This window comes from Electrona antarctica, assembly GCF_951216825.1.
Source record: "Electrona antarctica genome assembly, chromosome: 8".
Classification (NCBI taxonomy): domain Eukaryota; kingdom Metazoa; phylum Chordata; class Actinopteri; order Myctophiformes; family Myctophidae; genus Electrona; species Electrona antarctica.
This window is the reverse complement of record NC_136789.1, coordinates 9,204,112-9,230,082: the sequence shown is the minus strand read 5'-3', so window position 1 is coordinate 9,230,082 and position 25,971 is coordinate 9,204,112. Positions and strand designations below refer to the sequence as shown.

Genomic DNA, 25,971 nt, shown 5'->3' with positions numbered 1-25,971 from the left:
TCTGATTGGCTGGTTACCGTCACGTGACCGTTGTAAATCTCACCGATAATCCACACCTTCAATCACTTTATATCATCCCCAGCTGAACTGGGGAAGGGGAGCACACCTCTCAGCCAAAATCCACGGTAACCTGAGACCTCTTGTGGCTTATTGCTTTAATACTGGATCTCTTGTCCACTAGTAGTCACTTCATAACATTTTAGTCTAGTTTTTATTTGTTGACGAAATTGTCAGCATAATTAGTCTTAGTTTTAGTCATAGATTAGTTTCCATTTAGTTTTCATCTGTGAAAAAAGGTAGTCGACGAGCATTTTTCGTCTTGGTTTTAGTCGACGAAAACAACACTGCATGTGAGACTACTACAAAGAATGTCAACAGGGCTCTCAAACCTGCATGCCAATTACTCAGAAATAGCCATAGCCTTTGGCTGCAAAATGTGTTTGTTTAAAGAACAAAATTTGCAAAAATACCTGGTGATCATGTTTTAGGGTGGAAAAAAATCACAGCACTAATGTTTAATGATTGTGCCGAGCAGGGAGAAAATGTATAGTAGAGCCGAACGCCAAGATAAAATATTATATGCACACTCATTCTATAATAAATATTGTCACTGCAGCCTCTGTATAATTAGATGCACAGCGAGACATAGTGTATTGAAAGTTGCACTTGAAATAATCTGACATTAAAGTCATCAAAAGGCGAGTCAGACAGAAAAATATTAGCAAAATGTAAATAGTGCAGTCGTACATCCTTTCACAGTATTTGCTCATGCAGCAGTTGCTCAGAATAGCTTAAATTTAATGTCACACAGTAACAGAATACTGTCTGCTGTGTGCTATGTTCTACACATAAGCTTTGATTGGGTATGGAATGTCGATCGTCATGTGCCAATAGTACGTGAAGCTAAACTACCCATGAATGATTAGTGTTTAGTTCCACTTTCTGGAGAGGTTTAATGTTTATATCTGGCATGCAGTACGTAACGTAGCCTACATTTTCAGTGATCAGCATGTTTTCTATAATGTTTACATCTCACAGCCTGTGGTGGACAGTAATGAAGCATAAACTGTACCTAATTTTTAATTTCACATTTTGTTAGCTTAGAACTTCACTTCATTACTTTTAGAAGTTAAATATCTTACTTTTTACCCCACTATACAGTATATAATATAGAAATGTTATGTTTGTCATTCTTCTTACTCTTTACTTTGTGTTGTGGCAAAACTAAATTTGGCCCAATGCCTCGTTCAGTTGAGTCACTGTGGCGTTTGGACTCACCAAAATGTGTTTCTTGACGCGCTCGCCTCGCCTCCAGCCTGGTTCCTTGACAGCAGCAGCACTCGTATCGTTTGCATTAAATAATAATATAAACCCAAACAAATGCACCCGTGTGTCTACTGTTTGTGTATTGTCCTAATTCCTGCGGTTGTGTTTCTAAAGTTCCTATATTCTTTCATTCATTCAGTGACGGTGGTAGCGATAGCTGACGACGACGGTAAGAACTGTCGCATCTCTTGCGGTCCAAACACACCGGCCCACACATGAGTGTTCATTTTAGTAATGAGTAGATAGGTGACGTGCCCAGCCCACCACCGATGATTCAACTGCCCTCTAGTGGCCTGGCGGTGCAACGACACCACCACCATATAAGTAGTAATAATCAAAAGGAAATCAAAACACCCATATTGGCTCCTACCAAGGGGCCAGTGAGGCTATTCAACGTTGAAGGTCTGGGTCCTAGTGGTAGGAGGAGGGACTACAGGCGGACCCGTGGATTCATGACTGGGAAACCCCGTGCAGCTGGGCTTTAACCAAGGGGCCAGTGAGGCTATTCAACGTTGAAGCTCTAGGTCCTAGTGGTAGGAGGAGGGACTACAGGCGGACCCGTGGATTCATGACCGGGAAACCCCGTGCAGCTGGGCTTTAACATTGAGCGCTCGGTTGCCCTACGTCACCCCGGACCTCAAAGTTGAGGTCCGGGGAGGGACTTCCGGCAGTCTTCCGGGTGCTTCAAAACGCCACTGAGCAACTTCCACTGACATGAATAGCTGGGGGGGCGGAGCTTCGCGCCAGTTCAGTCTCTATTATATATATACTCTATGGCTTTAACATTGAGCGCTCGGTTGCATACGTCACCCCGGACCTCAAAGTTGAGGTCCGGAGGAGGGACTTCCGGCAGTCTTCCGGGTGCTTCAAAACGCCACTGAGCAACTTCCACTGACATGAATAGCTGGGGGGGCGGAGCTTCGCGCCAGTTCAGTCTCTATCCTTTATATACTCTATGGCTCCTACACTTTGGAAAAGCTGAAGCGATGTGACAGTCAGCTGACCAATTGGGCAGGGTATTTCAGCTCACCTAGCCTGCATCACCCTGGGCAAGACCTACGCTGAAAAGACTATCAGCGGAAGTTGCGGGATTTTAGCGGAAGTATTGCCCAAGGAAATTACGTTGATGCTTTACAAATCAGTTTACATTCTCCGCGAATGAAACAAGTGTTGTGATTGGTCGGGAAAATATCGTATCCGGGGGAAATACATCTGACTGATGTTCCGGAGGATACATCTGCCCGATAGCTTCTCTGCCTTACGTTGTGACCAGGCTCTTCTTTTCGCAGAAAAGTAAGCCTGGGACCGAGGCTAAGCCTGCATGCATTCTTCCTGCCTTCCTTCTGCATATGGTTCCTGGTTGTTGTTATGCACTGTTTGCTCCCACGGCCACCCCAGCACCACCGGTCAGCTCTGTTATTTATGTTCCCCATGGGGGGTTGTTATTGTATATCTATCTCCCTGCTCTTAATGTTGAATGATGGTGTTTAATTGTGCCGAGCAGGGAGAAATTGCAGCAGAGCCGAACGCCAAGATAAAATATTATATGCACATTGTATATTGTACATGTATTCTGATTCTATAATAAATGTTGGTTAAATGTATTTGTGAGTTAACTGACTGAGTTAACATGGCTGTACTGCACTGCATGCCAGATAGACATTAAGCCTCTGCAGACAGACATGCTAAACACGTGTCATGGGTCGTTTAACTTTATGTATTATGGCACATGATGACATTCTAGTGATTCTACACCCCACCAAAGACTATGGTATAACATACTGTAGCTGGAGATTCAAATATCCTCGCATTACAAATTCAGGGTTGGATTAGTAATAAAAACAAGAAGAAGAAGAAGAAAAAATGTAACCACTCATCATCATGGCTTTGCTTCGTGAACGAAGATCTAGGGAGGCGGATGTCCACGTCTGCTGTATACTTTGTTGTATGACAGATACAGCTAAAATCTGCTGATTTCACTTTTTAAAAGACCATAAGATCATACATTTGTATTTTAAATGAAATTTTGTGACATTGTGATATTATCAAACATATCAGGGAGTCTGCATTTCCCAAAAGGAAATACATATATATCATGATTTTAATTCAGTCTGACCAGAAACAAGGTTAAACAATATCCCCTAATAAACATTAATGAACAGAATGAGGATATCAAAAGCAGATATGTATTTCCTGGATTCTCTTAATTGCATCAGCCAACAAATCTGTGCAAAGCCTTTTATTTCATTTGATAACAAAGCACTATAGAGATGTGTGACTCACAAAGAAAGCTACAGAGATATTGTTTTTTAACACATTATAACCGCGGGAAAGCATTGGTATCATTTTAGATTTTTGCGTTGACTATTCAAAAACAGCAGATATACAAGCTCACATGCAGTGAGCTTGTATATCTGCTGTTTTTTCCCCCACCGTAGTCACTCTGAAGACTCACCTCTTCAAAATCCACATCACCCCTATCCCTTCTTGATGCTAGATTAGTCTACTATGCAAATTGGTCACTTAATTCTCTTCTCTATTTTTCCTGACCACAGATGCTATAAGACTAGGAGTTTGATATAGACAGCATGTTGCTTAGACAGATGCTAGGTTCATTGTTTATACCTGTTATCCAAGTTACTCCAGAAGGCCCGGCCTACATTGTTCTCTGCGTCTGCACTCTATTTACCGTGTAGTTTATTGACTAGAGCTCATGCTTACTCAGCTCATTCACATATTGTACTTGTAAGTCGCTCTGGATAAAAGCTTCTGCTAAATGCCTGAATGTAAATTGGGGAACTGGAGAGAACAAAGTGTAAGAGTGTGTGTGTGTGTGTGTGTGTGTGTGTGTGTGTGTGTGTGTGTGTGTGTGTGTGTGTGTGTGTGTGTGTGTGTGTGTGTGTGTGTGTGTGTGTGTGTGTGTGTGTGTGTGTGTGTGTGCGTGCGTGCGTGCGTGCGTGCGTGCGTGCGTGCGCTCGCGCATGGCTATTTTAGCAAATTTTGTTCTTTAAACAAACACATTTTGCAGCCAGAGGCTATGGCTATTTCTGAGTAATTGGAATGCAGGTTTGAGAGCCCTGTTAGCCAACATTGACATTCTTTGTAGTAGTCTCACATGGTTACCTCCAATGTGAATTAATAATGTGCCGTAAAGCAGGGCTGCATGATATGGACAAAATTTCATATCTCAGTATTTATGCCAAATATTGCGATATTGATACGATGTACGATATTACCATTACAATTTCATATTCTATATTTTAAGTTTTGCAACATTCAAAAAAGTGTGTTAGTGAGGGGCACAGGCTATAACAGAGGGATGTTGCTGGCTTTAGAAGCAGACATATCGACGATATATCTACCGTATATCGCGATACCATTGCCTTTTTGCGATACTGATATTGCGCATGTTCATACCTCGATAACGATACGATAACGATATATTGTGCAGCCTTACCGTAAAGTATTCTTGTGCCATATATACTGTAGTATATGTTATGTTACAAATCTGATTGAACACATTCTAAGCAGCTGCTGAGCAATAATTTGAAAGGAAAAATGTGCACTCCTGAAAAGAATAGCACCTCTTAGCAAGTGGCGAAATTGAAGTTAATTCACTTTGCCTATAGTTGATATTTTAAAGGGATCGTGACATAAAAAACGTTTTTGTATATATATATATTTTTTTTAAAGGTTTTCTTAGCTCAATTGCACCCCAAAAAACTGAACTTTTAACATTCAGTAGATGTTCTGTGGTCTGTGGTTTTCTGGCTCAAACAAGTGCGAGGTAAGAGTCCACAAATCCCATATATGACATAACAGATGCCAGCAGATGTCACTGTTGAGGGATTTTGCCTGTTTTCATTGCAGCTCAAAAGGCTTCAGAACACCCCAGACCACAGAAAATCCACTGAATGTTCAAAGTTCAGGTTGTGTGGGTGTCATAAAACCTAAAAGAAAAAAAGAAAAAGAAAATAAAAATTATAAAAATGTATTAATAATTAAGTCATGAAACCTTTAAGACTCTTTTTGGTTTGACCTCAGTGTTTCTCGTGAACACTTATCTTCCAGTCAGCGTTGACATTTAGATCCTACTGCCATTGCTACCCAGCACCATAATGAATCCTAGTGGGGATATTAAGGGGTTGAGGGAACAGATTCATATTTAATGAATCTCTTCCCAAATGATAATGCCTTCCTGAAAATTGACATTGAATACATGTAATAGCAATTTTGGCCATTGCTGACCCTGGGGTACTGTGGCACAGTCACAAAGGGCCTATATAGCTATTATGACTACTAGAACTCGACCGGCCTCTCGCTCTACCGCCACGCCACGCCACGTTGGTGGCCACTCGTCCAGGTGGTCAGTTATCCAGATGCCCACTTGTCCAGATGCCCATTTGTCCAGGGTGGCCACTTGTCCAGGTGTCGTGCGTGCGTGCGTGCGTGCGTGCGTGCGTGCGTGCGTGCGTGCGTGCGTGCGTGCGTGTGCAGTGAAAAGGGGAGGGGTCGGTAAATGTGGAAAGTGTGATGTAATTTGCATCACAGCAAATTGTTGCAAATTACATTATGGCACACAAAAGCAATATTTGTACAGTAAACATGACAGTTGCATGGATGCAAGGTAATGCGTAATGTCTGGACAGGCATGCAGTAGGTGCATGCAGAGATATAAACGGAGTGGTTTGTTAGGAGAAGGCGGACAAAGGCGCACAGCTACATTATTATACAACATACTGGTTTAAACTTTCCACCAACTCCTCCATGTGAGCCAACGGAATGATAAAAGGAAGAAATCGAATTACTGTATGGAGACTATCCCAGAGAGATAGAGGCTGAATGGCAGTTTGTTTCAGAGCCTAGTTTGTTCAAGATGCTGTTGTTGTCACATGCATGTACTGTACAATACAGCTAGTATACACTATACTATGCAGTGACATTTCTGTACGCTTGGCTTCCTCAACATTGTGGATGAAAATAAAATATTATACTGTAGCTTACAGATGCTCAGAAGGAACTGAAGTCAGCCAGAGGCATCATGGTCACGTTTTATGACACGCTGTGAGCTTGTAGATCGTTTATTTTCACTATGGGAAAAAATATAAATGTTTCAAAACATTTGCCTATAATGCCCAAAATATAGGGATGCCAGATTGAACGTCATTAATTAAAAGTTGCAATACAACGTAGAAATACTGTAAACAACCTGGCAAAGGTGTTCAGCCTTTATATACCCACTAAGACAGACCAATTAACGGGGTATTAACCGGCACAACAATACATGATGTTCATTTCATTTTCAGTCATAAAACTTTGCTTTGAGTGTCCAATGTCCCTCTTTGACACAGTGAAATCCTTGTCCACAAGGAATTGGTTTGGCTCAAATCACATTGTCACACTACAAAAAAGAAAAGAAAAAACAGGACAAAATATGAATAAAATAAATAACTGCATTTGGGATTTAATGTTGGGGGTGCCAATTGCCATTCCAACTGGGACCCCAAATTTCACCTCTGAAGTCAGGATGAAAATAGCAATAAAATAAATAGCAATAAAAAAACAAGTAACCTTGAGGAGTAGTCGACAATGTTTGTATGCCCCCACTGCACCTCTTCTGGTAATGGGAGGGTGGGGGGAGTGACAGACCAGGCAACTGTCATATTAGTTGCAAAGGGAAGAGGACATTTTGAAGGGTGGGCACACAGTGAGTGAATGTACCTGATATCCCTTTCGGCTTTCCTGACAGAGAACCTGACAAGGTGCAGCTGTTGGCGGCTGGATTCCCCTGATGTTCTCTAGAAGGATGATGTTGTGTGTGAGCATGCCTAGAATCAAGACTTCTCTGAATTTCATCACCCCCTTGCCTGTCCCAGTTGCTCTGTCTATATTCATTCAGTGTGGCTCTTGTGGATGGTGCAACTGTTTTTGAAACTGCTTTCTTATTGCTGAATGTTAAGGAGGGCTACAACAACAATCGACTGTTTTCCTATTCTGTTGATTAGGTTTTTCGGTGAACGGAACTTGTTATATATGTCAACGAATCGATTAACCTCTTAAGCTGTATTTGATGCCTACTTACAGGCAGCTGAGCTTATACAACACAAAAAACACAACACAATGCAAAAAAATAAAATAAAAAAATAAACAATCGAGGCCTACAAGCTCACCAGGTCACAAAGCTGATAACGTGTCATGAACACCGTCATGATGCAAATCATGCAACACGTTGACCCAGACCACTATGCCAGCTACGGGTTCGAGTCCTGATCCCGACAGCCTTTGTTGCGTGTCACTCCCCATCTCTCTCCCCCCATGTCAGCTTATACTGTTTTATCCATAATAATATTATTATTATTTAAGCTAAGCCTATATTATAGGCTTAAATGCCCAAACATGTATACATAAAAAAAGAAAAGAAAAGACTCCCACAGAGAGTTCAACAGCTTAAATTGAGTTTTCCCCCATGTGGAATGACATGCCCAGAACAGAGATCATGTGGTTAAACTGTCCAACAATAATAATAAAAAAATAAACTTCAAACACTTTGTTGGTTGCTCCTATATCTTTGAATGCCATTCATGCTTACTAACATCTGATTATATACCGTACTTATGACTGATGTGTGAGGCATTCTGTCGGAATTTCCCTGCATTATAGGGGCCCGCGTGAAGAAGCCAAAATGAGATCATATCCAACATTACACTGTTTTCTTTTTTTCCTTCATTCAAAGCGGGAGGCCCGTCTGTCAGATGCTTCTCACTGCAATTTTCTGCTTTGTAAGCACAGTATATCGGAGAGACACTCAGACCAGCACCCCAGAGTTAATTAATGTATTATGTAAAATAGTCAGTCCTCTCTCCCCACGCTGCACTGCAGCATTTCTAGGATGTCACATTTGAGGCAACACACCATGCCATTTCTCTCTGCTGGCTTGGCAGTCCTCTTAATCCGCTGTATTATTATTTTTGCAGGTATTCATCACTTTAGCCAAAGTCATAAATCAGGTTGATTGAAGAAATGCAGGTTTGGCCCACGGAGTCCTGTTTTGTAAGCTATTTGCTCAGATGATGTTTCTTTAATGATCCCCTTCAGACTATTCATATGTGATCTTGTGTAGTGTTCACACACGCTTTCTTGAGGGACACGTTATAATTACATTGTCTAGTCAGCGATATACACATTAACAATAACACATCAGTAAAGCTGTGTTGTTGACCCCAGAATGGCATTGAATTGTATAAAAAAGTGCAATACAAAAGTTTATTATAATCCTTAATTGTTAGATCTCTCATTAACTCTGTTGTGAGGGGGCAAATACATTTTGTGTCATCACTCACTGTAAGTGTGGAATGACACTTGATTATCTGTAGCTGATTTTGTACTTTTCACATTTTGTCATTCTGTCAGCAAATAAAAAAGGAAACTAAACAGGAAAAACAATTTCAATAATGAACCTAATCATTCATACCGCCACATAAAGTCTATAAGAATACCCTCCCTATCTATGCATTACAATTGAGTCTATTGTTTGCATTTCACACATTTGGATGCTTTTACTATACATCTGTATAATGTATTTGCTTATTTTGAATACTTCTCTTGTCTGTGGTCGCTGTGTTGCATGCAGGACCAAGGCCTTCATTTGCACCTGCTCGACAACATCTCTACTGTATGTCTAAATGCAGATGGTGCTTGCTGAACTGTGTCTTTATGGGTCAGTTGCTGCAGTAGCCAGTTAACTGGAGTAGGCGATTCACTTCTTACTGAAGATCCTGGCTGTCACACGCTGAAATGTCTGCATGATTCTGCTATTAAACACTTTCATCCTGACGTTGCTGTTTTTTGTGCATGTTATTATAGGAGAAATCTTTCAAAGATCTTATATGTCACATTTTCAAAGTTTTCAAACATAGCAGATCTACACGCTTTCAACGCATTGTGTGACAATTTGTGGTGAGCTTGTAGATTGGCTATTTTAGCTATTCTCCATATGAATTAAAGTAGTTCAATATTTATTTTATACTTCAAAGAATATAGGAATGAACAATGCTCAGCTCCCGCAGGGCAGCTGAAGCAGACCTATAATGTATACAGTCGATTATTTTGCTCAGTAAAGAATCACTGAGTAAAACAATGTTTTGATTAGTAAATATATGCTTTAAAATACAACTACTGTACCAACTGCGATGAAATGAATGCATTTTTTAAGCTTGTAAATTACTTCAATATTAAAGACACTACATAGTGTCTTTAATATTGATCAGAGCAAACAACACACTGATACTTTTTTCTCATTACTCATTCATATTCACTGCAACAACACATCGTCCTTTAGAAAGAAAAATAATATCCCTTTGTGAAACTCACAGCAGTAAGTGAAAATAATGACCCTGAAGAAAGCTGCCTAGTGTCCCACAACATGCATTGTTTTTAATATAATTTTTTTTGTATTTTTTTCCTACAACAACTAGCCATAAAAATAACCTTGTGCGGAAGAGTAGATTGTATTTCCTATTTTGTTAAAATAACGAAATGCTTGATCAGTATGGCAGATAGAAGTATTGACTTTAGAAATAATGCATTATGATTATCAACTAGGCTGAAACAGCTGCTTCAGTTAAAACTAATCTAATTGACTTAATTGCATCAGCTGCCATCAAGCTTTTATTTAGTTTGATAACAAAGCATACTGAGATAAGCTGCTCCCCATAGGGGGGGTCAAGCTCTCACATAAGAGCTTGAGTCTCGCACACCTACAACTTCTCGTTTAGTGTTTTTATGCTAAACATGCACCATTCTATAGAATTATATTTCCCCCTACTCTTAATAACATTGGTTGCAGGCCTTACAGTATTCTCTGACAGTACTCTGGTTTAATCAATGTTGTCACAAGTAGTACAACCTGTAAATATTCCTAGTGGCAGCCATGTTTTGGTGGGTTTTAATGCACCCACGCTTAGTTAAATAGCTTCTCAATGATTATACTATTATCTAATGCAAGAAATGCATTCACATTCCCAGGCTATCCTTTTGTGCTTTCGCATGCATATTTTCATTATTTTACAACTCATTTCATAGGAATTGTATAACAAAATATAGAATAATATAGAATTCTCTGCTGAGCTTGCCTGAGTTGACAGGTGAGTCTTAATCTAGGCTACTGATTGCAGTTTTGGGTACGATGGCATAATTAAAGCCTTGTTTGTCAATGGATTTTACCATACTTCTGCACTACAATTTGTATTCTTTTTTTTCTTCTTTCTTATTCTTCTTTATTTAATTTTTAAATTGTTGGCCTGCTCCTCTCATAATGTGTTCATGTTGTAGGCTACTGTCTTAATGCTTTGTCATGTCTCAATGCTTTTTATTTTCTTTAGAATTGCTTAAACTGTGCTATAGCCCCACAGCAACCAGATTGCCTGGCACTAAATCATCAGGATGGCTACTGTGCCGAATCATTAATATTAATGCAAGGACTCTGTCTATAAAGTATTTGTAACCTCCTTATTATCACTGTAAAATATGTGAACTATGTTGCGAGGAAGGGCTGAGTCAGCTCAAATTCTATCCATAGAAATGCAACTCTCACTGACTTGCACCTGCTCCAATGATTAGTCTACCTACTTACTAGCAGCCTACTGCATGGCATGCCCTAGTTTGCTGACTCAACACAAAAGGACGAACAGAATCATGTAGGCTAATCAATGCGTCTACGTTTATTCACATTTTTGGGAGCAAGTTGAAAAAGTGTTGCTTTTTGTTTTGCATTGCTTTTTAGGTCAAGGGGACTTTATGACGCACTAGGATGGCAGGATGCATGCCCTATATTCCAGTTAAGCGCTAGAATTAGGGCGCCGAGTAGATTCTAGTGTCTTCCTTTGACCAGGTGATAAGATTTACCCCTTACGTCGACTGACTTTTAAAGCGAAACGCCAATACAATGGAACCGTGACTTTGGAGTTTGAAATGGGCTAAAATAATTTAGGGGCTCCTCCGATCGGCAAAATTAAGAAGATAGACATGGAAAATGTCTCAATTCTCTTTTGTTCTCTCTTCGTTATGAAAGGCGACGCAATGTTTTCTTCTCCCCCCCCCCTTTTTATGAACGTGCATGTGCGATCGGGCTACAGGCATATTAACTCTTGTTGCCAAACAGTAAACACAACAGTTAGCGGATACTAATCCGAATTATAGGGTTCCTTGTAGACTACCATCTGCCGTCTCCACTCTGCACTCTGTGCATGCAATGCGCAGTTGCGCACTACTTTTTGCTGCCTGCATCTATGCTCTCTGTCAAGCCCGTTTAAATAAACCAGCGAAAGCCACCGACCCTGTGTCATGTCAGACGATAGAAAGCATTGGACTTCCGGTCCGTGGATTTCAAAATAGAGGCGTGAAACTGTATAGTTGTTCACTTGTTCCTATAGGTGTGTGTGCGTGTGTGTGTGTGTGTGTGTGTGTGTGTGTGTGTGTGTGTGTGTGTGTGTGTGTGTGTGTGTGTGTGTGTGTGTGTGTGTGTGTGCGTGCGTGCGTGCGTGCGTGCGTGCGTGCGTGCGTCAGTGGCGTTTTTAGGATTTTTGGGCAGGCAAGAATTACATTTTGGGCAGGCAAGAAGTGTTAATTGTCGTCTCCCTGCGCACAATCAGTAGCACTAAAGGTTTTCAAAGAGATATACCTGCCATGCAGACAGTAGGATACAAAGGTTGAAAGGCATGCATTTACATTCCAATGGGTGATTGCTCTACCGCAACGGCCAATCAGATGTCCACTAATAGTTCTCAGGTCTTGTTTTTGTCCTCAGTGTATGGATTTTGGCCAGGCAGAAAATGGATTTGGACAGGCGGGCGCCTGTCCTCGCCTTATTGCAGATACACCACTGGGGTGCGTGCATGTGTGTGCGTGCGTGCGTGTGTGCGTGCATGCGTGTGCATGTCTGCTACTTTCTTTTTAATGAAGTGTACTCTGAAATAGACCCAAAAGAGTATTTGCCCTACCTTTCTATTATCTCAAAACCTTGCATATGTTGAGCAATTTTCATAATTGGCATAATATGTGACCATACCATTAACAACCTATAGAAGGCAACATTTTCAAAATGTCATCATGCTTTATGTAGCATCTCATCTGACGTGTCAAACTAGGGGGTTTTCATGATGCTGAATCCATTCCAATCATTAGTTTTGCAAAAAAAAAAAACACTCATTGGGCTAAAAACGGCCATGCCCACTTCACATTCCATCTTCACATTTGTGATGATGACGGCAATGGCTGTTTTTAGCCCAATGAGTGTTTTTTTTGCAAAACTAATGCTTGGAATGGATCCAGCATCATGAAAACCCCCTAGTTTGACACGTCACATGCTACATAAAGCATGATGAAATTTTGAATATTTTGCCTTCTATAGGTTGTTAATGTTATGGTCACGTATAATGCCAATTATGAAAATTGCTCAACATTTGCAAATTAGCATCCGGCGGTTTCTCTATGCTGGGGACCCATACTCAACATTTCTAACATAAAACCTTGGTGTAGGCCTACTCAACATGTCCAGGTTCACAATGGGGCTCTATGGGCTGGCAAGTATAGACTGTCACTACGCTGTAAGCCTATATAGGTGAAATTATTGCTTTCATTATTTTCTATTTCTAATGCCTGGATGGTGATTGACAAAATGTGTTAATAGTTAGTTTTCATGAGCTTTATTGAAACTCCACAGAATGAACATCTGCATTTACAGTAGCTTTGCCACTGCTCATTCTACTTTACATTTAGCCTAAGTTACTGTAAATCAGGCAGACATTCTATGGCTTTGACGTGATTTTATTTTTTTGGCTAATTTGTGATGCAGCATATTTACCCCAAATAAACCATTAGGCTCTATCAATGGGAGGCAGAATGTTTAGTACAGTACAAGCTTTGAGCTTAATAGATCGGCTATGTTCAGCTAAGATGGTGTAGAGAGTTGACTAGAGCAGTGATTTTGAATTGGCAGCCTGTGTGCCAAATCCGGCCCCAGGCTAGAGGAGCTTTCTTGTGGCCCCTGGAACGCATTGCATATTTCAATGTCAAAATAAATCTAACAAATTATTATTGGATGGTTGGTTGTACTGGATGACTATTTTGAATGTTTTTCATAACCGTTAACTGAATCTGGTTAACCGGGGGGAAAAAGAAGACATTTTAAGTTTGTACTGAAAAGATATTCATGAATTAATTCATTCATTATTGACATTAATCAGTTTCTGTCTGACAATCACATTAAATTGGACCCATAGGTTTCCTACAAGCTCCTGAAACAAGCTTGTCATTAATTGCTACTTAATACAGTGATTTAGAAAATGTATATGCATAGCATATTAAAACCGTACTCTTTACTAGACTACAATATTTAATCTAATGTACTAATGCTTTGGACACATTTAATTAATAACCATCAAATTTAAGCTTCATTCTTATCAATGGTTGTCATAATTCAAATACTCCACTCCATGACTCCACTATAAAAATGTTTCCCCAGTCCTTGGTAACAAAGGAGTACATATAATAGTTACCATTCTGAAATATATATTTTTATATATATTTTTTCGTTGTTTTTATTGGCATTCTCCCAAATTAAAGCTCAGTGGCTTTGTGGTTAGATTGCCCGGCCTAAGATTGGGAGGTCAATCAAAATGGGACCCAAAGCCTCCCTGCTTGGCACTCAGTGTCAAGGGTTGGATCATTGAATAGTTGGACTGTGGGTAAAGGTCCTTGCAGACTCGACGCGTTTTTCGGAAAACCGGCGGAAGAACGCTCCTAAAAATCTAAAACGTAGCAGTGTGCAGGGACCTTAAGTCCCTGCGACATATACGTCATGTCCATTGGGTGTACTTGTATATCATGGCTGGGGGATGTACTTGTAGGCTACAGTATAAGATCAAGCCGCCTCGAGTCACGCTACATAAACAGGAGATAGGCTCCTGCCCTATGGGCTTGGCAAGGCTTACGTATACTACTCCAACTCTGTACTTGGTCTCCATTTTTCTCTGCACCAAATCTCTTTGGCAAAAATTGCATCTGCAGAACGCTCACAACGCCCAGCGGCGACAACTACATGGGTGCCTGGTAGCTGGAGCACCCCTGAAGAAAACAGGAACACAAATTAGCAGCACCTCTGAGCTTCCCTCCCCCATGACTGGGGTTTAGTCACACCTTTACGGGGGTGCATGGTGGGGGTGTTCTCGAACAGGTATTAAAATTTCTTTTAAATAAGCGACCGCCACAATTACACTACAATAGACATTAATTAATTATTTACTTTACTGTTGATCATTGATCATGCTGAAATGTTGAAACAAGATGCTGAAACAAGTCATGAGTGAATCATGTGTTTGTTGTGAACTGAAATCGTACCACTGTGTTTATTAGCAAACTGTAAATAAAGTACCAATAACAAAAAAACAAACATGCTTTTCCCCTGCTGCAGCGAGGGGTGAGCACCCCTAACAGTTATAAGAACTATATTCGCCCCTAACAACGCCACAATCACACTGTCACAATGCCAAGAATCACCTATTATTATGACATGCCTCTCTATAGGGTTAATGAATGGGGTTAAAAGATATGCAGGAAATATAAAGGATTCTGATTCACATCCAAGCAAGTGTTAGCCTTGCTAGGAAGATACCGCAGCCCGTGCCTTCAGGAGAGAGCACATCTTCAGAGACTGCCAGAGAAAGAGAGCGGCGAATGGCTTATCAGCTGTTTCCGACTGCCAAGATAAGTTCTGCTACAACTATGCAATTCCCAGGAACCACAGATTAGTCATCAGACACATCGCTCTCTCCTGATACCTTCTCAGATTCAAGTCCTCTTCATCGTCGCTTTCCTGGCTACAGGGACATTTCAGAGGTTGGCAGATTGGGCTGGGATTTTGCAACCTTCTCTAAGCCTTGCCAATGCCAAACGTTTTTGGATTGCATTATATTATTGTACTGTAGCAATTATATTCTTACACTTACAATGAACATCAAACGAAGGGGAAGATGGGTTTACATGCATTGCTGGAATACCGAGCCAATATTGCAGCAATATATTTAGGGGAGACCTTTGTTAATCCCTGAGGGAAAATTCTGTTTCAACTTCATCCAGCCGATGGCTGCTCAGATGGTCACGATGACCCTGTTAGGGTCAAGTGTCTTGCTCAGAGACACTTTATGTGACCTTTTGATTACCAGATGGTCTCTCTACATACACAGGTATGGCCGCCCCACAGTAGCCGGCATCCACGTTGGCAGAAAAGCAGCATCTAGCATCCTGTAACTGTTCATGAAGAGAAGAAATAGTGTGCAGGTAAACTGTGATGCTGTCTGACTGCCAACTATTTAACTTTGTGGCCTGCTGGCCAGGAGGTACTCATTATGTGTCCTAAAATGTAGGACCTAAATAACATCACCGGCAGCTGGTACAGAACCCCAGCTAGCTGCGGACTACATTTCTCTGAAGCAAATGAAACATGCAACGTACACTTCAAACAAACATGCACTGAGACATTAGTACGGTGGACAGTCACAATGCAGGCCACTGCAGCTATATTGATATTTAATAATATTATGTTTAACACAAGGGAGGGTGATGCAAATTCAATTCAATTGTATTAAAGTGTCAAATCAGACACACAAAAAGTCACTTTGCATGTAGAGCCGACAGAGATCCGACCCTGAGCAAGCAATTTTGCGACAGTGGTGGGACCACTGGAGTGCTGGAGAGTTCTTCATCTGTTCTTTGTGTCAATGTTTGTCAGGTTGTTTGTAGAGTGAGGACAACTACTTAAAGGGACACTTCAACCCTTTTGCAACCAGATCTTATTTTTATGATGTTTGGGAGACAAGAAACACTTTCCTGGGTGTAGCGCCTAAATCCCTATATTAGGTGCTACTAGCTGCTGATGGTTGAGGATGCAGTTTAGACGTGTGCTGTGAAGAACTGAGGTCCAGAATGTTCGTTGAGTGGATATTAAATTATATTTATTTACCTTACAAAATCCTATACTTTGAATGCAAATAACATAAATAACAAACAGTCAAACGTGGTGAATGCAACAGTCCCTGTCTGCACAGTCAGAAAACAGTTTGCCTCCAACACCTGCAATTCATTAGGGACAGGGTTAAATACCCTCCCTGTAACCGTGGCAACCTAGGCCTTGATTGATAAATTGGCATTGCCCTGTAGTGACATCACAGAGATGATAAGGAGGCTCAAATGGCTCTTACACTGGGGTTTTTATGTGGGTAATATGTGTTTTTAGATATTTTAGTATTTCAAAGTGGGCTCACTTCCTTCATGGACTACAATTCCCATAATGCGTTGGTGCACTGCTCCTCCTTGTGGATGCGTGATATCTTTCTACGTACGCTTTAAGACATAGACCCGCCCTTGGTGACGCCCCGCGCGGCCCGCCTGCCTCTCTTATTGGCTAGCTATGCTGCTGCTGTCAGAAGAAGAGTAGAGGAAGTAGGGAGATGCTTAGCGATAATAATATTAAAACGTTAGCGATTTAGCGATAATAATATTATTATATATAAAGGTAAGCCTTGTAACTGTAATTGTCTCGTGAACACTTATTTTTGTTGTAGTTTGCACAGAACGAAAAGCGATTTAGCGATAATAATATTAAAACGCCAACATTTATCTGTCGCCGCATGACATAATCATAATCATGACATGATTCATGACGGTGAACTATGGCTTACGTTTACGTCCTGTGTGCATGTGTAGGCAAAAGTGTGTGTTTATGTAAGTGTGCTCATGATATGATTTTCTGTAGTGTGTGTGTTGCTGCAGAAGCTTTGATTGCACTGCTTTTCTTGAGAGGGCGGGTCTATGTCTTAAAGCGTACGTAGAAAGAAATCACGCCTTGTGGATAGGGGGAGGGCTGTCTTAGACAACATGTAGTCCAGGAAGTAAGTGAGCCCCGTGCAAAGAGATTGTAAAGAGCCGTAACAACCAGCGCCCAGTGACTCCGCCATATTTATATTGGAGTGATGATGTAACTTTCGGTTGCTTTAAAAAACATTAAAAAGTCACGCTGTACAAAACAAGAACTTGTTTTAATCTTATTCTACTCTCATTTATTTACCCATTTATTTATCATATTTATGAATGGATCAAAGCAGAAATTAGTAACATATTCATTCAGAATGTAAGGGTGCATGTGCGCATGCATGTATCACTACCGCTGCGCAGAGGCGGACTTACCGTTGGGCTAGGGTGGGCTGCAGCATTTAAAAAAAAATAATAATAATAATAATATATATATATATATAATTATTATTATTTTTTTATTATAAAATTATTGATTTATTTATTTATTTTCAAAGTATTGAAATCCAATTCAAGTTAAATGTGTGCCTGCCTCTATTTTTAGGGGCCTGGGTAGGCCTACCCCAAAATGAAAACAAAATAGCCCAATCGCAGGACGCGGCCCTCAAATTTGCTCCAGTCCAGGGGCCCTAAGCAAGGAAAATCCGGCTCTGCCGCTGCGCCATCTAGTGGTGATTCCAAATATTTGAGGACTGTCTCCTCTTTATATAGAATCTCTTTGCCCAGTGTCCATGATATCAAGGACACTTTAAAATACTAAAATATCTAAAAACACACGCAGGAAAGTGTTTATTGTCTCCCAAACACCATTAAAATAAGATCCCCTACATATAAGGCCCCTACATATCAAAATGTGGTGACAGTGGTGGGACACAGTGGATCATGCAAAGATGGGGATAAAGCACACACACACACACACACACACACACACACACACACACACACGATATAAGCTATGCGTTACACGATACATCTATTATTATAGGTTAATTAAAATGTTCAGCTTGTCACCTCACCTCACCCTTAGCTGTTATTGTGAAAATGGTGTGGTTTTATTTTGAAGGCGTAGTTTAGTGCATCATGCGTGCTTCCTTTCACCCATTTAAAAAATCAAACAAGAAAGACTACAGACAGACTGCGTGATATTATCCTAGTCAGTAGTCTTCTTCTTTCTAGCTGGTGATGAGCACGTGCTCTAGGTTTTAACTTGACAGTTGACCCGGCAGTCGGGTCATTAAGTTCAGAGCTCTGATAGCCAAACTCATGAAAACTTTGACTGAATGGACTGACCCTGACCCACATTACAATTGAGCGCCAATTAACTCGCCATATTGGATTCATTAGCCAATGCCTGCCCCAGTCCAGCCTCCAAGATAATTGAAGCGTTTGCTGCAGCCTGGTAACAAGACTTCAAAAGAGGTTAGTCAACCTATTATTATAAGTTCAAGTTCATTTATGGATATTGGATAGCCGGACTGGGCTGGCTAGCCTAGCCCCAAGTCACCAAGTGTGTGTTTTGTGCTTGGGTGTGCGTGCTGCGTGCTCACTGTGTGAACTCGCATGTTGAAATAAATACAAGACAAAGTCAAGAGCTAAAATGAAATGCCATAGCGGGAGTTGTTTTTACAAGCAATTAATGCGCTCTGAAAAGAGTCAAAAGATTTGAGAGTGAGACACGGTCACTGAGTGTGGTTGTTTATTTTTTATGTTGAAATGGGTAAAAAGTGACTATATAGTTTAGCCAGAGCCTTCTAGGATCATTTAAAGCAGGTGTTTGTATTAATCACAGATATCAGGGACAGGTGCGTCACTCCTAGGCCACATAAAACACTGCTGCTGAAACCATCTTGTGCAGACAGTGTGGCCAGTGGTGGAAAGTAAATAAGTACAAATACTGCATGGACTTATAAGTACAATTTTGAGGCATTTTTACTTTAATTGATTATTTCCTATTTGCAATAGCCTCTTTTACTTACATCTCAGATGCAAATAGGCTACTGTTACTCAATGATTTGAAAACGTTACTCTGTAGATTTAGATTATTATTACAGAACATAATTATATTAAACACTTTTTCACTTTAACCTTTTGTAGTATATTTTGAAACCAATACTTTTGTACTTTTACTTATAGTAGGCTAAAATAATTAAATTGCTGGACTTTAACTTGAGTGACAGTGAGTATTTCTACACTACAGCTTATTGATACTTTTACTTAGGGCTAAGTAAAAAAAAACATTTCTACGAATATGACTATTATTTTTTCCAAAGAGACTTTTATTTTTCAAGCCTCCGACCGGAAGTTATATTCACACGCTCGTTTGACTTGACGGGTTCGTGCACTATAGGTCTCTATCCTTATTTACGCGCGCTTGCCTTGACATAGGTCTGTCTCTGTATATCCAGTCCACCAACCCCCCATCACCATCCCTGTGTGTGCGCGTGCGTGCGTGGAGAGCGGGCGGAGTAATCCGTTGTGTGCGTGTGCGTGTGTGTGCGTGTGCGTGTGTGTGTGTGTGTCAGTGTGTGTGTGTGGCTGTGGCTGTGCGCGCGCTCGCTCGCTACGGCTGCTGCTTCTTGTCACTCATTGTGCTGCCTGCCTGCTTCGCGTGCGTACACGGGGTCGAGAGACGAGGAGGACCACATTTATCCGCTCGCTGATACCCGAATATTTAATTGGAACAACGAGGCACATTTATTATCATCCATCCTCCGTTGAATAACGTACAGAAAGCCTGCAGTCCGTCCGTCCTTCAAGGAGAATAATCTTTTGTGATTGTGTGAGAGATAAGATTGCAATGCTGCAAACAAGGGATCTCATCTGGGCAGCGCTGCTCTTCGTTGGCTATGCAGGTAAGGGTTTTCAGTACTGCATGAAGTATTTTATTGTATGACTTTCACAAAGCATACAGAGAGGAGAGGATATTAAGGACCGACTATTTCGGTAACGCTGTTATTGTGCAGCAGCATCCTTTAATGCCTCGGGTCCCACCGTCCCACGGTGGGTCGGTGGCGGCATCACTGTGACACGAGTGGGACCGGAGGGATCGGACAGTTGCCTTGGTTGGAGCTGTATGGTGTCCTGGAATATCCAAACACTGCAATGAAACAAAGTTTCATTCAGAACAGAAGTGAGAGTTAACATGAAGAGGCTTTCCGTTACTTTCCCCTGCTATTACTATATTGAACCGCCGCTTTCTATCATCCATGCGTTTGGAATAGCTTGCGCGCAAATAACGGGATGAGATCCGGTAAACTCTGTTTGCCTCGAGTTTGAGAGCAGCTATAGGCTACATTATATGACCAATGACCAATTCCATTCGATAATGCTGGCCACCACAGCATATGCCACTTTTTCATCATTCACAAGCTTGTATGGTAGTAGAGTTTAGTGTACTGGCTCTCAGAAGATGGATGCTGTGATGCAGCGAATGATGTTGCCCGTTGTGACAGTAACATATGTCCACTGTGTTTGGCTGTGCCCTTAATCAGGGCTCGTTTAAGTATGAAAAGACGTTTTTTAAAACTCCCATCTCCAGGATGGATATCTTGTTTTAGTTTTTCCCTCCTTTTTGTTTTTTGGTTGCACGTCTTTTTATTTGAATGATCATCCAATAGATGGCGAAGTAACCTTCAGTGACGCACTGACTAGGCTATAGGGCTGAAGTGAGCCTGGAGCCATGGAGTGTATAGCCTTTGGGGGGATGCTTTGTTTCAGTCCTGTGTACACAACAGTCTGCGAATATCATAACAATTCATTGAGCAAATGGTGGATTTTCTTTCATTATGTAACACATTTTTTTAATTGTTTACACTCTTCATTACAGCTGGTCTATATGCTATAATTCTGACTGGGACTATTTTCAGATTAGGAATGAAAACAGGTACAGTGCTTGTGTGTGCATTCAGAGGACTACTTTAGACCTGCTCTGTGCGATGGACCTCTCTATTCGAGGCAGTGCCATATTATATAGCATGTTGTTAATGCACCATGCTTCCGGAAAAATAAATAGTCTATTGATTTTTTGAAGATGGGGGGATTCAATGTCATCATAATTCTGCTGTATAGGAGGGAACCTATAGCCTAGCCCTGGTCCTATATCGTTTAAGATTCACTGAGTCCTCATTATCTATTCCGTGGTAAACAATAGGACCCAGTCACAGAGCTTCATGGACTCGGGGCGGGAGGGGACCCTTCTCTTTTTCTTCCCTCCCCCTTCGCCTTCCTCTCGTCGCCTCTCTCTCTCTCCCTCCTCTCTGTCACAGCATGCACACACTCAGGCTATTGGATACTGTACCTGACACATCCATAGAACATGCACATTTACAAAATGAATCTCACTGTGTGACTTTTCATGTTACGGTATATCACTTTGTCGTTCAAGTATAAGCCTATAGCTTTAGACAATCATTCCCCTCATATTTTGCATTTACCTATTATTACTATTAATCTGTATGATAATGTAGGCTACAGTAAAGGTGGGTCATATGCTGGTGGTAGGGTGGGGATGTTGGGAGATGGTGTTAAGATAAATCTGGATTCAGTTGTTAAGAGTTAAGACTCCACTATCAGCTGTAGGCCTACAGTACACTTCAGGTCAGAAGAGAAATGGACATGAATAAGAAACAGAACCGAATTGGACAACTTTGCAGAAAGCGATCACATTATTTGATAGGCCCAGAGGTTTATTAAACAGGTAATGGCAGTAATGCACTGCTTGAAACCCCAGCCATTTAATTACAGGTATTGATTTCCAGTTCTGGTTCCAGCTCAGTAATAATTAAATTCCAAGGCCAGTGACAAACAACTGGAATAGTAAGGCATGGCCACCTCCCAAACTAAGGGCCGAATAATTGGCTGTTCTGTTCTTTTTACGCAACTACATTCAAGGTGGCTTTGTCAAAAAAATAAAAGGTGGCTTTGTCTGGCCCTCCACGGTGAGAGGCTGAAGCAACAGTGTTGGAACAGTCTGGGCTATATTTCCGGCGTTGTTGGGAGAGATGAGATCTGCTGCACATGTCGCCATCAGTCTATAGAACACAGGGGGTGGAGAAGACTCCAGTGGAAGCTACATTCCTCTCTCTGGCTCCAGTGAGGGAAGAGGGAAAATTTGACACTCACCTTTTGCCCCCTCATAATTCGCGGGCTGGGGGTGGGGGCAATAATTTGTGAGCTACTTGAATGTCTATAAAAGGTCTACATCTGACTGCTGTTAATGTTTGAATACTTTATTGGGAGACATGTTTGGTTTGGGACTTGAGTTAGCGATGCAGAGATGTTTGTGTCGTTGAGTGGTGGTGACATGTTAATGTTAGAGTACAGCTCTTCTCCTCTGTCATGTCCCGTCTGTCCCCTTAGTCGTGTTGACAGCTTGGCAAATGTGCTGTGCCATGCTGCACGTTCTTATCAAATTTAAGACCTTCTCCAGGAGCAGGGAATGCCCAAGTCTTGGCTTTACTCCAGGCTCTGTTCTGCATGCAGAGAGGAAAGGATAACTTAAGTGTCTTGTCTAGAAACTTGTTTATGCTCATTGAGTGTGGCGCTGACTCTGGGAAGAAGGCAGTTTAAGATTAGTCAACATTTTGGGGCAAAGAAAATAAACAATTCCAAAATGGCTAACATGTGGGACTTTAACTTCTGTGGCGAGTTCAAAGCCACTATGAAAATAATATGGCCTATTTTTGAATGAGGGGAAACTGTAAAAGCCAGTTTAACAAGGGAAAATTATAAGGCTTTTTTAGTTTGTTGCCTGAAAAGAAGTAGGTCTGCTCTTCAGATCTTGGCTTTCTAGCAGGGTGAAGATCCAGGATTCAAAGTGACATATGTAGACATTTTGCACTATAGCCTATACTTCATCATGGCTGCTATTCAGTTTCCCACTGGTGCCCCCATATGCAAATGTACTATTAACCCAAATTACAGTGGAATTCCTCTTCTCAATGCAGCACATAACTGCTTAGTTACTCTTCTCTTCCTCTCGTAGTGATGGCAAATTCCTACATCAGTGAATGATGTCCTAATGAGTCATAATAGCAGGGTTTAGTTTTTCCCCATTAGTGACTGGCCTGTCTTTAATTTTTGGTCCCTATAATGAAATGTTAATCACAGCCACATCTTCAACTTTCCCCGTACTAATCTTCTTCCCAACTCTTTTCATGTAACTTTGTCATGCTGGAAGCCATACTAACTGCCAACTGTGCAGATCCACTGAGTAATAGAGCGTCACAGTCCCGCCCCCTTTCATGACGACGAGAGACCCGGAAAAGAATTCCCCGTTCATTTTCCTCATAGACTTTTCAAAAAGTATTTATTGAAAGACGTTTACGCCGCGGACAAAGCCAACTCGAGTTGTGACAAATCATGACAATAAACACAATGTTTTGGGCCGATCAAATAATTTGTAAGAAGAAAAATAAAACAAAAAGTGTTGTATCCTGCCCTTTTTTTCTTCTTTCTAATTATTTGATCAGCCCAAAACATTGTGTTTATTGTCATGATTTGTCACAACTCGAGTTGGCTTTGTCCGCGGCGTAAACGTCTTTAAATAAATACTTTTTGAAAAGTCTATGAGGAAAATGAACGGGGAATTATTTTCCAGGTCTCTCGAGGGGGCGGGACTGCGACTACCTGTATTTCTTCCCTTTAGCTGTGCTGTCAAATCATTTCAAATATGCATGAGTGGTGGAACATTGATTGAGGTGAGTGTGGGGGCCACACTCACCTCAGTCAAACTTCCCTCTGACAGATATTTTATGAAATACACAGTGGCTATTTACAGTCTCCCATTTGTTGGAGTTTATGGCAGGTGCGGAACAGTTTTTGTAGAGAAAAGTCCTTGTGCACACCTACAGGGACAGGTGCGTCGGAAATAATTGCCATTTCTTCTCATCTAGAGGGGAAGATGTACATCTATGAAAGATTGTAAGCAAACGTGCATGTTAACAAAGTCCTATTTTGCTCATTCCTCCTAATATCAATGTAAGGATGACAACTGGATCATTTTGTGCATGTAAATGTAATAATCAACGACTGTATATGATTTTTAGGCAAGCTCTATCAAGAGAAACTCCATCTGTGCATGGGATTGGCTAACTATTCTGTAGGCAATACACACAACTCTGGTTCTAGCATCTTCTCCCTCCTGTGTCCCAACCGTCCCAAACTGTACTAATGACCTCCCCCCTCAGTCAGAGAACTGCAGACTCACTCCCCATTTTCCAACACTGAAAACCTCTTCAGACTCTAGTTACAACCCCTAGCACTCCTCATTCCTTGTATCACTCCTTGTTGCCTTGTTTTGATATAGATGCTACTATGCAGATGTCGGTTTACATGTTCACATGTATGTTGTTTGGATGGACATGCTGGACACAGATGCTAAGAATTTCATTGAGATAGCATGTTGTTTAGATAGCTTAGGTTTGATGTTTACCTGGTATCCTAGTTACTTTGTACTACTGATTGACAATGGTTCATGGTAAAAGCAGTGCGTACAACTATGTGGAGTGCACGGTTGTCAGTGACAATTTAAGTATCAAAACAAACATAATACCAGCACCAACTGATCTATTATTATCTTCCATTCATATCCCTCAATGTTTGGAAGATGATCTGTTTGCTTTTGGAATCAGGGCATGCCACTAATTCCGATCTTGAACTTTTGAATTCACTCTGGATAAGAGAGTCCCCTGCTATGTGCCTACATTGTAAATTGTATAACTCTGATTCTACATAGCTTCCTCATAAGTCATAAAAAGCATTTCTCAGCCAGAGTATAGGTAATAAACCATTTATTCCAGTCTACTTAAAATTAGCATGAATTAAAGGATATTTTGTGCAAGATCTCTGTTTGTGTAACGCACAAAAGAGGGTGTGAAATGCAGTTTCTTATAGGCTTTATGAAAGAGATGCACATATTCAGCACTCATTTTGTGAAAGTACAGATTGTTTGTGTAACACACACAAAGCTAAAGGGAAAGAGGGTGTGAAATGCAGTTTAGTTTCTTACAGACTTTATAAAAGAGATGCACATAGTCAGCACTAATTTTGTGAAAGTACAGATTTCTGGAAATTATGCATCATGTTTTATGTTTGAACTATTCATTGGGTGCTTGTTTTGAGCAGCTTTCTTGTGGGACAGTACGTCCTTGTTTTGAGCAGCACAGTGCCACATTATGTGCATTTATCACGCATCTCCGTGTTAATGTTAGCTACTGCCATATTATTGCCAGATTACAATTTTGCAGATGCTATCTGATCCAGAGCGACTCACAAGGTCCAAGTAAGTGCCAGTAAGTTTATCAACAAAAACAAAATCATGGTAGATGGTCCAGGACTTAGATTGCCAAGAAAACAGATCCATAGATAAATCCATCATAATGTGCAGTGCATGGCCTGAAATTACCCTTTAAATGCAAAGTGAGTTTCAGCTTTATATTAGCCATTTAAAAATGACAAAACATTGGAAAATAATGAAACGATTACATTATACATACCGTACATTAATGCAATTTCATATTGCACTTTAAAGTTCCTACAGTTAACCTAAAGCTATTGATCTATGGATAAAACTTCTGAAGGACTCTGCTGGCAGCAGTACGTTATATTTCCCCACTGCTGACTGTTAGATGAGGATGGGCTGTCTTTGCATATTAATCAATCCATGAATAGGCATCCAGAGTGATTTGCATTGTGTAAGCCCTGAAGGCGCCCCATAGAGAACTGGACATGAAAAAAACATAGAGAAAGGGACTTGGGTTTGTTGTGCTGAAAAGCAGCACC

General features: G+C 40.9%; 1 protein-coding gene across 1 annotated transcript in view; it reads left to right on the top strand.

The window, feature by feature from the left end:
- The first annotated feature begins 19,800 nt into the window (after nt 1-19,800).
- The window catches only part of LOC306928350 (neural cell adhesion molecule 1-like), a 323,025-nt gene continuing 316,854 nt past the window's right edge, over nt 19,801-25,971 (top strand). Inside the window, exon 1 of the mRNA XM_079508391.1 lies at nt 19,801-20,042. Coding sequence (XP_079364517.1) covers nt 19,988-20,042 — 55 coding nt within the window. The 5' untranslated portion in view covers nt 19,801-19,987. The remainder of the gene's footprint in view (nt 20,043-25,971) is intronic.